The sequence below is a fragment of the Antechinus flavipes genome, chromosome 4, assembly GCF_016432865.1.
Source record: "Antechinus flavipes isolate AdamAnt ecotype Samford, QLD, Australia chromosome 4, AdamAnt_v2, whole genome shotgun sequence".
Classification (NCBI taxonomy): Eukaryota; Metazoa; Chordata; class Mammalia; order Dasyuromorphia; family Dasyuridae; genus Antechinus; species Antechinus flavipes.
In genome coordinates, this window is record NC_067401.1 from 323,426,530 (window position 1) to 323,440,038 (window position 13,509).

Below are 13,509 nucleotides of genomic sequence, written 5' to 3' on the forward strand. Positions count from 1 at the left end.
ATCCACATTTTTTTAACTTAAGAAACTAAAAAATATATATATATACTTCATGATCATCATATGTCCAAAGACTAATTTGGGAGACAGAGATGAAAAAGAAGCAAAGAAAGCAATGGATTTTCTATTGACTCTTGCCATTTAAGATGCTGAACACTGGTACTATTTCCAGATTACCACCCATAATCTTAAATTATCCCATTCACGTCTGTGTTCTATGGTTTTCTCTTTTCTGAGTACAGAGTATGTGAATACGTTGCAACATTGGAGCACAACCATTTCAGTGATGGCACAACTCAGGCAGCTCTGCCCATCAGTCAGCCCCAGAAGATTTCTGGAGGGACAGGGGTTCTGGCAGATTATGAATCAGAACATTTTCCCCAAGACTCACACCTCCAGCCCGACAACTCTCTGCACAGCACACCCATCATTCAGCAGCTATCCATTCAGGAGCTCATTAAGGAGGGCCGGAAGGGCCGAACCTTTGATTTTCGTTGTGGTAGCCTTTTGAGTGGGAGCAGTGCTGCCAAGGCTGTCCTCACCCTTTCCACCCAAGCTGATAGGTATGTGGACACTCCCCTTTTCATAATTTCTCTATAATGGGCTTTTTCTACAACAAGTCTAACTTTCTGACAGAGAAAACAGCTGTTATTTCCCCTATGGCTTCAAAATAAGATTTAAAAAACACCAGCAAATATGACTCCAATGTCAAGGGTCAGACAAAGTAGCTTGCCCATCAACTGAGCCATTTGTCTACCTCTTCAAACAGATTTAGAATTACTGAGATAATTAGATGGAGCTAGAACTTAATCCTGTTTGCCTGAATTTCCTCATCTATAAAATAATCTGGAGAAGGAAATGATAAACCAGTATCTTTGTAAGAAAACCCCAAATGGGTTCACAAAGACTTGGACACAACTGAAATGACTGAACAGCAATAATTTCAGGCTCAGTCATTGTGGTATGTAATGGGCTGAGGCTTGAGTTGATGCACTGAGGTCCCAAGCACATGAGGCTAAATAGTAATTGGACCATAATCTATTAATATATAAGCTTGGAGAAAGAATGGCCCCCGCCCACTCTTTGTGCAAGTCCCGATGTGTTGTATAGGAAATGACGATTTTGGTGGGTGGAGGCAGGAGAGTGGAAAAGGAAGGGGAAGGAGAGACTTTTGGGATTGCTATTGCAACGGTTTGTTCAGCTCAGATCGCTCTCTGTTAGCTGGCTTCCTGTTGCAGCTGCCCACATTGCTATAGCAATCTTTCTTGCCCATATTGCTATCGCAATCTTTATTCACCTCTTCACTTCAATAAATATTGAAGATTTTTCCCTTAACCTGAATTCCTGACTCCGGCTGATTTTAAATACGCGGTCATTACAGTGGTATGTTGTTCATTAGTTGTTGTTGGACATTCACTAACTGCTCCAAGTGGATCTGCCAGAAAGTGTTTCCAGAGAGTTTATTATTTTGTTTCCAAGCTGTCATTGTGTGTGTCTCATGACATTATATTGATAGAGTGTTGGACTTGAAGTCAGGAAGACCTGAGTTCAAATCTTCTCTCAGCCATTCAATAGCTGTGTGGTTCTTTTAAAAAAATTTTTAATCTTAACTTAAGAAATAAAATAAGCATTTCCATAGCATAGAATAGAAAAAGATAATTGCACACAAAACTGCAAATCTATTATATACAATTTGGTGTTTCTTTTAAATATGTAATAAGTTACATGATAAGTTCATTATATGTTCAAAAGGAATAGCTCATGATTCTGAAAATCATTTAATCTCTCTGAGGCTGTTTCTTCTTCTGTAAAATGGAGAGAATAATAGCACCTACCTCTAAGGTTGTTGGAATGATCAAATAATATATGTAAAGTTTTCCATAAACCCTAAGATACTATGTAAATATTGACTATTGTCATTGTTGTTAGAGAGAAAGGGTGATGTAAAATACAAATTGCCCTTAGTTCTGTTCCCTCATCCTTTACTTAGCCATTTTAGCCACTATTTTCTTACTTTTAAAATGATGATGAGAGGCAGCATAGCAGAGTGGATGAAAAACCAGCTTTAAAATCAGAAAGACCCTTTGTCATCTACTGGCTGTGTGACCCTAGTTGAGTCACTTAACATTTTGGTAATCAATACAATCTCTAATCCTTTAAGTTGCAAAAAAGATAGCAATCTGCATTGGTAGAGGGTTTTTCATCTACTCTGCTATGCTGCCTCTCATCATCATCATCAGAGAGAAGATTTGAACTCAGGTCTTCCTGACTTTAAGTCCAACAAAGCTGACATTTATATAGTACTTCAAGCTTCAAAAATCACTTTTATTGCATTATCTCATTTGGTTTTCTCAACAATCCCTTCAGGTGAGTACTTTCATTTTCATCTTATAGAAAAGGAAATAAAGCATATTTGCCCATAGTAATTATCCCTTCCACATTGCAGGGATCAGAGGAATGGTGCCCCTGAGATCTGGAAAATCAGTATAAATTTTTATTGGCCCTTGCTTTATACCAGAGAAGAAGTATGACTTATTATAGTATTAAAAATAAAATGTGTTTGATATTACAAAATACTATACATTTATTTTATGCATTTCTAAATTGCTAAACTGTTTCTGAATTGTCTGCTGTCCTTTGCATGTTGCCTGTGGCTTCCATAAAACTTCCAAAATTCCCACTTATTTTCTTATGCCAACCTGCAATATATCAAAACTATGATAGGGAAAGTTGCATTGTGGAAGGGAGAACTATATAGAGCAAAGTTTCTTAACTTGTGAGTTGTAACCCCATATAAGGTCATTTAACTGATTGGGGTGGTAACAAAATTATGATTTATTATCAGTAAATGTTTAATTTGTATACCTATTATATATACCATGGTCATGTAAAAATTCCTTAGGCAAAAGGGGGCAAGTGGAAAAAGTTTAAGAAGCCCTGGTAAAGAACTTAAGAAATGTTATTATCTGGATATTCTGATGTTTCCCAATAACTTTTTCCTGTATTTCTTATGTAGGCTCTTTGAAGATGCTGCGGACAAGCTGAATTTAATGGCATTGGCAGGCTTCCTCTACCAGTTAAAAAAAGCATCTCAATCCCAGCTTTTCCACTCTGTTACAGACACTGTCGATTACTCTTTAGCAATGCCAGGTAATGGTTTTTCTAGGATACTATCAAGGGATTGAGGGGTAGAAACTCTCAAATCAATGACAAGCTAGAGATAATGAATCTGAATCCCTTTTGTCACAGGATTGGACATGTTACCTATGTTGTCATTAAGTAGTTATGCAAGTGGTGTCTGGTCATGTGTATGTGTGAGTGGTTATATTGGGGGCCAGGATAGGGAAGGTATCTCTTGATATTTGAAAATTATGCTCCTTGCCAGTGTAACTGTCCAGGCAAGTTAATGTTAATGCTGCCAGACTTGTTAGTTCTGCTTGTTAAGTCATGGTTTTAATGAGGCAGAAGCTGTGGATTCATTTCTTGTATGTTAGCTTCACTCACTGGGGGAAAAAATCTATTTCATGCTTCTGCCTGTATTCCTCATACCAATAAACTATTTTTCTGATGCAAGCTACTGATTGCAGGGGGATTGGGTAAGAGATTAGATTAGGAAACATCCAATTCTTCTTGAACAAGTCTTCAAAACGTTTGCAACTGATCAATCCCATCATCCAAAATGCTTTTAAACAGTGCCTTCTATGTTCCAGGTATTATGCTGGGTGCTAAGAATACAAATAACAAAAGTGAGTTTTGGCTCTTGAGGAGTTGCTGTTGTATTGAATAGAAAGTTAGAATTATCTTTGCATTTATACATGGGGCGTACTTGATTTGTGGAAATGAAGATGCAGAAAGTCTATAATAGCTGTTTTCAAATGTCTAAAACCTATCCTATGGAAGAGGAAGTAGCCTTATTCTGTGTTTCTCCATAGGGCAATAGTAGGTACAATGGATAGAAGATATAGGGAGGCAGATATAAGCCCAATATAAAGAAAAACTTATTAATGATTAGAATTGAGCAAGAATGAATTTCTCCATATGGTAGTGAACTCCTTGTCACCAAAAATGTATCAAGCATCTGCTAGTGATGTTGCAGAAAAGATTCCTGCATGGGAAATTGAACTTGATAAATTAAGTTTTCTTGAAGTCTAAGACTAATTCCAAGAATGTCTTTTGAGTCTTAAAACATTAAAACTCAAAGTCTCTATCTCACAAAATGACTATATAACCTTTCCACAGGTTAGATTTTTTTTTAATTTTTTGTTTTGATACTATAAGCCACACTTGGCTCTCTGGTGATCTATCTTCAACATCTCCAGGCTTCTGAATCTGCTCTGATCTCAGAAATTGTCTTTAAAAAGTGGGGTGGGGAAAATGATGTGTACTCTGAGCTTACTGCCTTTCCTTGTCTGGAAGAAGTCCATCAGGCTATTATCAGGCATAAATCGTGGACTCAAAATTGCCATTTAAATGGAGTGATTTATAAGGTTAGAATATTTTTATCAGCCTCCATTGTCTATTTCCCAAACCTCATTAAACAACTTTTAAGATCTCAATTAGCATATCTTTAGACCAGTGTGAGATTTGGGCTGCCAGGTGCATTCTATCTTCTTTGATCCTCTTTGATCCCTTCCCCTGTGAGCTACCAAATTCTTCCCTGGTACTTTCCCTCCTACTCTGAGAAATTCCAACTTGGTTGTATTTCCCTCATAAAAGATCTGCTCATGATGAAAATCTTTTCTAAGGACCAAGCCCACTGTAAGGTCTTTCTGTCTCTCGCCATCTTTAATCTTTTCTTTTATGTCATCTTTCTCCTTACCACAGCTAACTCTGATTAATGTGCTAAACTCCTCTATAGATCTGACCTGCCAGCTGATGGCATGCTCCCACCTCATAGCAAATTCCTTTAATGGGTTCTTCCAAATTCTTTTCTTTGGGAACCCTATTGCTCTCCCAAATCTATTTCATATTTACCACTCCTGGTGCCTATTTTACCTTTTCATTTTCTCTTCTCCTAAATAAACCTACCTTTTGCCAAAGAGAATGGTCATTGTGAATTTGTCACATTTATTTTTAACTAGAAATTGCTATCCTGACTTCATCATAAGGACTGTTAGGAAAGAAGTAATTTCTGTAAATCTGGAAACAACAAACCCAACTATGAAGAGATTTGAAGATTATACCTAATGGGCTGGGAGTTACTAGAAAGGAAAGATTTAGCTGGCTGAGAACGATAAAAGATTAGACTTTTCCAACAAAGTTGAAGAAGGATGGGAGGAGTGTTGAGAGACAAGAGAGTCAAGAATGGTGAATAGGAAAAAAAATCACAGCAGTCCTGGCTGCAGCCCCAGATAGTAGAGATTAGAAGCAGCAAAAGGGGTGTAGTTGACAGAGATGAGAATCAGGGATAAGAAAAGCAAGCGACAGCAAACAGTCAGAGTGGAATCTAAAATGAAAAAAGACACAAAATCAAGTTTGCTTTTGTACTAGCAACAGTGGATTGGGGGGCAACAAGCAGGTTCTTGCAAACCAGTTCATTCCCAAAGGGAATTGATGTGCCACATAGAAGTCTTGCTAACCAGTAGTCTCTCAACTCAGGAACTATAGAGGATAGTTCTTTGTATACACACATACATACATGCATATATATTATATGCACACACACATATATGCACACATATCATATATACACATATTGTTATGGACCAGAACTCTGAACTTGACACAAGGATTCTACACAAGGATTCTTCCACTAAGTGGAATTGATGAGACAATTATTCTATTGTTCTGTTCTCTCTATTGTTCTATTCTATTATTCTGTTATCTATTTTAGCATGATGTTTAATAATTCCCTAAGTTCAGTATGATTGTTTTAATCTTACAACAAATAATGGTTTCCTGGTGATATAATGATTGGTTTATAATCAGTGTAGAGTATATAAACTGGGAGCCTCAGCTAGATTCATTCAGAGGCAGAGAAGAGAAAGGACTGGGGTCAGGAGCTCAAGCTCTCAGAACCAAGGAGAGAGATTCATTTGATCTTTGGTCAGGCTCCTGGTGGCAGGCTCTCCTCCTGCATTTTCTCCACTGAAACCAAGACTCTGAAAGGCCTCTAAGAAAGCTGCCTAACCCCAGGCAAGGAGACAATAAAGGATTTGGACTGTAACACCTGGCTGTTCTTGTGGTGATTACTGAACAGAAAGGAAGACTGCTCCCAGAGACCCCCAGAAAACCAAACCAGAGAACATTACACATATGCCTATAAACGTATAGAGAAAGAAAGATTCAGATATAGAGACAGAGAAAAGTTAAATCATTTGATCCTAGGTCCTATGATATTTTTATCTGTATCTATAACTATAGTTCACATTATATATACCCATGTGCCAATAAACATACAGAGAAATAAAGATTCTTTTGCATTACTTTTTATAATATTTTATATTATATTTAATTATTATTAAATTATTTTATTATATATTTATATATAATATATATTGTATATTTATAGATTAAATTATAATTTAATAATAATTCATTATTGTAAATATGCTGCAACCTGTTTTTATACACCAGGCATATATATGTGTGTGTGTGTGTGTGTGTGTGTGTGTGTGTATATATATATATTTTTTCCCCTGAGGCAATTGGGGTTAAATGACTTGCCCAGGATCACACAGCTAGAACATAGTAAGTTTCTAAGGCTAGATTTGAACTCAGGTCCTCCTGACTTCAGGGTTGGTGCTCTATCCACTGCCTAGCTGTCCCCAGGCATATCTTCTAAAATCTTTTGGGTGACTCATACTTTTGATTCTTTTGAGATTGTGGTTTTCCATGACTCTTAATCATATAACATAACTAGAAAAAAAAAATCAATGTTTTAAAAAATTGTTTGGGTTTTTGTTGTTGTTGTTTATTTGTTTCAGGAAGTTTAGGATGATTGAAAGGCATAGTACAATCTTCTAAATGCAATTTTGTCCACTGTCTTTCTACCTCTTTAGTTCTAAACTCAATTCTTTATCTCTTCTCCATTTCTGTACAAGATAATAACCCAGCTCTGTAGATTGTCCCTTCAGACCAGAAGTGTCAAACTCACAATCCATGGGCCACAAGTAGCCTGTGAAACTCCTGAATACAACCTGAACCAGATTAAAATGTAACTGGAAATATTTGAAAAATAAATAAAAATACAACACTACTACACAAATGTTAATTTGTAATGGCCCACAGGGATTCCTTTCTATTTGAGTTTGATGCCACTAGTTAGGTGTTCTTTATCCACTTGGTTTTTCTATTGTGGATGACTAAGCCAAACTTTTCTGAGTGATTACAAATTCTGTGTGTGTGTGTGTGTGTGTGTGTGTGTGTGTGTGTACAAAGAAAGAGAGAGAGCTTTCTAGGACATTATACTATTAGCACAATATTTTCCTTTTAAAGGAAGCAATTGGAAAACTTCACCACTGAAGAAAGTCCATTTTCCTTTGGACTCTAATCTGGATGTCATCCATATATATAACACAAGCCCTATGAGGTTAGAGACAATTGGATTTTTGTTTTTGTAAAATGTCGTTAGTAAAGTATCTTAGATATAATTAGCACTAATTACATTATAATAGCTCTAAAGATGAAAGTAATCTTAAAGGTCATCTGCTCCAAACCCTTCATTTTATAAAGAGTCAGGACTCAGAGATTTAGTGACATGCCCAAAGTTATACCGATAATATGAATTATAAATGAGACTTGAATTCAGGTAATCTGACTAGAGAACCTCTGTTCTCTCCACTATACCACATTTCCTAATTTAATAAATGTTTATTGAATTGAACTAAATGAAGGTAGCATATACCTTTGTTGAGCATATGTCTCTCTTATTCCTTTCTGAATATTAAGAGGTTAGGATAATCCAAGAAAAAAGAAAATCAATTTTCTTGTCTATTAAAGGCTCTTTTTTGGTGATTTTTGACATTTTTTACATTCTTCTGGAGAAAAATTTTAAGATAGCATTTTGCTTTTCAAGATCTACAGAGAATAAGCACAATAAAATCTTGTTTACCACATCTTATACTCTGTTGTATGACTGTAAAGAATCAAACATTGTTGAATATTTGAATATTGCTTACATAAACCCATTGTTCCTATCACATATTTTCATTAGACATGTTCTAAATGAAATAGTAGACACATGGGTCAGAAATTATTGATATAGTCTGAGTCATTTTTGGGGGGGTAATAACAGTATTCATGATTTTTCCCAATTTTTTATATTCTTCCACTTTTCAGTCAATCAGTGACCATTTATTAAGTTCATATTTTGTGCTCCTACTTTGCATCTGCTGCCCTGCCTGTTCTCAACTCTTTAGAAAAAGGTGTCTCAGGATAATAGCTTCTAAACTCATATCTTTGTTCCTAACTGAAGTCTTGACTGGTTCCTCCCTCAGCCTTCTCCTGCTTCTAATTAGGGATAGAGGGTAAAGTACCAAGCTCTTCTCCATTTTTTCCTTTCTAGAGGGCAGAAACTGGACTTTCAGCTCATTGTTTTGTATCTGTTGATTTGCCTGGTTTCAATTCCACAAAACAAAATGCTTGAGTGTATACTACCTGATATCCCATTATCCCCGCTCTGCTTTCCTGTCTACTTTTTTGCTCCTTGAATGCAGGGACTGTCTTTCTTTCTATTAATTAAATCCTCAGCACCGACTAGGCACTCTGTGAATGTTTGGATTGGATTGCCAGACATTGTGCTTAGCACTAGAGATAAAAGAAAGGAAAACCAGTCACAATTTAATAGGGAACAGCAACCCTTAGAATTGTGTTGCCTCCAGCAGAAACTTCCTCTGTATATATTTTAGCCAATCCAGCTTCTCTTTTTGTGTTTTCTTTAGCTGTGTTTCCATTCCTTTACGTAGTATATTTGAGACTGTTAACCTAAAGGTCCAAAAGTGGTACACCACCACTAACAGAAGAAAAAATATTTTGTGGTATTTTATTTTTCATCTGCTGTCCTATTCATTTTATCCTTACATGACAATGATTAACTGTTGTTATAGTTTTTTAAAAAATCCAAACTGTGTAATATATATTGTGAGTACATATCAGATAAAGAAACTTTATTGTTATTGCAAGTCATGTCAGAGAAATCAATTGACAGCTATTCTCTGTTAACTAATAAGCTCTGACTAGAATTCTTTCTATGCATATACATGTATTTGTATATGTACACCTGTATGTTTATATGTGTTTATTTATAGCTGTACAGAGAGTATGCTATATGGATAAATATATATACATATATAGTAGTGAGATATATCTGTGAGAATTGGACTATAAGGATATCAAATTAGTCAATATTTAAAGAAATTAGTCCAGTTATTCACTGGAACGTCAAATACTAAAGCTGAAGCTGAAGTACTCTTTGGGAAAGACTCTGATGGGAAAAGTTAAAGCAAAAGGAAAAGGAGACAGCAGAGAATGAGATGATTAAATAGTGTCAAGGAAGCAATGCACATGACCTTGGAGAGACTTCAGGTGATAGTGGAAGATAGAAGGGCTTTGTCTTAAATAGTTGTGTGTGACTGAATAATAATGATAATAAGCATATCCATGTACATATCTATGTACTATATCTGTATGTCTGTGTGTGTGTATGCCTCTTTCTAAGGAGGTAGGTAGCATATTTTGTGTTTGTGTGTGTATATATATATATATATATATATATATACACACATACCCATTTGTTGTGTGTACATGTGTATGCATGTGCATTATATAATCTTTGTGTGTGTATTTACACATGCACACAAAGATTATATATATACTCATATGTTTTTATATGTATGTATATGTGTGTGTAAACATGTGTGTGTAAACATGTGTGTGTGATTACAGCCCAAAAGTTGACTCCAAATATATGTGTGTTTATACATACACTATGGGTATGTATGTATATATAAAGAAAAAGAGAGAAGAAAGCAGAAAATATGATGGCTAATTATTCTGTCTTTAATTGTTATTGGAGGCAGCTGAGGATCATTACTCTGTTATTTTCCTGAGGATAGCAAAGAAATATAATTTTGCTTTGCTTTATAGCTAGCATGGCAAGGGAAGTAGAAAAGAGCAAAACATAAACACAGGAGTATTGAGGGAAGGAGACATGACTACTCATTTTAAAGATGGAGTAATTTCAGGAGAGAGAAGATACATTGTCTATCTGTCTGTCTTCCTTTAGTTTTTTGCTTTGTTTCTGTCACTATGGTATAAATACTGCCTAGGCAGACTCTCCATAGCAAAATGTAGAGCTCTTTGCTTCACTGAAGGGCTATTTCGCAATTTAGAAATTGGGGAACCTTTCTGATTGATTTATTCAAGGATCCCAAGTTTAAATTGATGTCACCTATTTATAACATAAATTACTAGAGATAAGCATAGGCAGTACTTCAACATGACATACTAGGATATAACACTGGATTCAGAATTAGGAAGACCCGAGTTTGAACCTTGTCTAAGACATTTACTGTTCTCTGACTTCAAATAAGATACTTCCCTTCCTTGAGACACACTTCCTTCATCTATAAAATGAAGGGGTTGGATTTTCCCTCTATCCTTTTTTTTAAGCTCTGATCCTTTGATTCTGTCACTGCTTATGGGCCTACATGGATTCTTTCTCAGCACCTTGACCACGTTCCAAATTTCAGATACAACCATTATCACCAATGTCAAGAAGAAAGGTGGAAAAGCTGACTGGCTACTCTCTTTCACCATTACATCGATCAGAATTCAGAGTTGTTTGCCAGCATCATTGTTATTTTATAAATTGTTTTCTTGGTTCTGCTTACTTTACCCTGCATCACAATATTCAAACAAATATTCCTAGGTCACTCCAAAACCATTCTTTTCTTCATTTCTTATGATTCAGTGATGTTGTTTTTAATTAACAAAACAGTTTTCTCAATTGATATCATACCCTTAGTTTTTAGGGTTTTTTTGCCAATATAAAAAGAACTACTAAGACTATTTTGGCACAAAAAGATCCTTTTCATTTTTCTTTGATCATTTGAGTATGGATCTGGTAATGATATTACTGTGTCAAAGGAAATGCACAGTTGAGTAACTCTGGGAACACAGTTTCAAATTGTTTTCCAAAATGGCTAGACCAAATCACAACTTCACCAACAGTATGTTAATGTGATCATTTTCCTTCCAACTTTTGTAATTTTTCTTGTCCACTTGAGAACTTTGAACATCCTTCTGAACATACTAATAATGTCTTGCTCTTTATCCTATGTATATGCCACCAAGATTCAGCTGTTCCTGGATTAAGGTTTTGTCACCTTTCTTATAGGAGAAGTTAAATCCACTCAAGATAGGAGAAGTGCTCTCCACTTGTTCCGTCTCGGAGATTCAATGCTCAGAATAGTCCGGAGTAAATCTCGGCCACTTCTTCATTTCATGCGTTGTTGGAGCCTTGTTGCTCCTCATCTGGTAGAGGTGAGTGTTTGCAGAGAGAAGAAAAGACCTACCTAACTCCAGACTTTTTCAGGATAGAAAACTCTTAAGAGAAGCCAAATATATATATGCATAGACATATACATATATCATGCAGAAACAACTATTATATTTAGTACTTTGTAGTCACATACATATGTTCATATGTAAAATGTGTGTATATTTACACAAATATACATGCATATATCTATACATATATACATACATATATAATTACCTCTTTTGCATTTTCAAAGGGAGTTAACTCTCCCAGTAGAATCACAGATCTGGTCCAATGTGTATGTGTGTGTGTGCATGTGTGTCTTTTTTTACACAAATATATGCAGAATTTTATGGAGGTTCTGACATTATAGAGAGCCATCTCATGTCATAGAATAATTCCTAATGCATACCTAGCTATATCCACATATATGTACACACATATCAAGGGGGTTCCATAAGTCTTAGGGCAATTTTAACCTGAATAGGCTGAATAGGCTTGAATAAGCTGTAAACTTCATTAAGGCTTTTATGTACACATTTTAGACATACCTGTAATTTTACTGGAATAGGAAACTCCCTCTAACAATGCATATAGGCAGCTACTCTGTAATTTAGAGAGTTGTCTGGGGGGATAGTAGGTGGTTGAATGATTTGTCCAATGTCACAAAGGCAGTGTATACCAAAGATCGGGCATGATCCCATTTCATCCTAACTATGAAATTGGCTTCTCTAACCACTACTCTACCCTGTCTATCCCAAAATACATAATGATTGCTATATGATTATAGCATTCCATAAGACACAGCACAAAATTAATCAGCATCACTTTATAAATGGCATGCCATATGTAGTATCTGAAATATTATTATCAAGTGGACAGAGAAAGCACTGATTCTGACTCTGTCTCTTTCCCTAAAGTTATATATAATATGGTATTTTATAGAATTATCATCTCCTTCAAATAGCCTTCAGTTTTGATTTGAATCAGTAAAAAGAAAAACAGGCAATTTCTCATTCTTCTTCAGGGAAAAGTAGTTAAGTTTGAGTATAAAAATGCCTTTATGTTCTTGCTAGTCTGATACAATAAACTCCTTAAGGTTAAGAATTATGTCTTCTACTAACTATGTACTCACTCTCCCAGTACCTGGGATAGTGCCCTGCAAAAAGCTCAATAAAGGTTATTAACTGATTTTTAGATGTCTGGAATGTTTTGTTTTGCAGCATCTTTTCCCATTTTTTTCATATAACACCTTTCAGAAAATATGGTCAGAAAGTATTTCACAGAATTTAATTCTGCTACCTGGGACCAGTTTGTTGGGTACAAAGGGTAACAGTGATTTGATTTTTTGGAAAACAGCCATAGAGGAGTAATCTATTTTTAAAGTCAGTAAACATTTGTTAAGCTTGTACTATGTGCCAGGCATTGTGTTTAGGTCTAAGTACTAAATTTTTTAAAATTGTGGGTGAGAAGCCTAGGAATGGATCTAATGCCTTACAAATTATTTTTCAGACTTCTCCACAAATTAACATTTAACAAGTATTTAATAAGAAAAAAAGTTTAAACAAAATCCAGAAACAATCAGAACTCTGATTGTTCCTGTAACCGTTGAATTTTGGCATGTCTGTCAAACTTTAGAAACATGGCTGATGAACTGGGTATATCCTAGAAAAATACAATATTCTAGGGGAAAAAAAAACTCCCTGTAAATTTTGCACTCACTTGCTCACTTTGATCGTCATATAAGCAAGGAAATTCTTCAGAAAGATTTGTTTGACTTACCTAAACCTTTGATGCTCTTCCAACTCTCAATCTCTTCCCCACTACAGGCTGCCTGCCATAAAGAAAGGCATGTTTCTCAGAAAGCAGTCTCCTTCATCCATGACATCCTTACAGAGGTTCTGACAGATTGGAGCGAGCCTCCTCATTTTCATTTCAATGAAGCACTGTTCCGTCCCTTTGAACGCATCATGCAGCTGGAATTATGTGATGAGGATGTCCAGGACCAGGTGACTAGCCTCATTTGGCAA

General features: G+C 35.7%; 1 protein-coding gene across 1 annotated transcript in view; it reads left to right on the top strand.

Annotated features, from left to right (window-relative positions):
- ARFGEF3 (ARFGEF family member 3) overlaps positions 1-13,509 on the top strand; it is a 95,346-nt gene that overhangs the window by 40,408 nt on the left and 41,429 nt on the right. The window contains exons 11-14 of the mRNA XM_051996739.1: positions 240-560; positions 3,014-3,147; positions 11,336-11,481; positions 13,309-13,488. Coding sequence (XP_051852699.1) covers positions 240-560; positions 3,014-3,147; positions 11,336-11,481; positions 13,309-13,488 — 781 coding nt within the window. The remainder of the gene's footprint in view (positions 1-239; positions 561-3,013; positions 3,148-11,335; positions 11,482-13,308; positions 13,489-13,509) is intronic.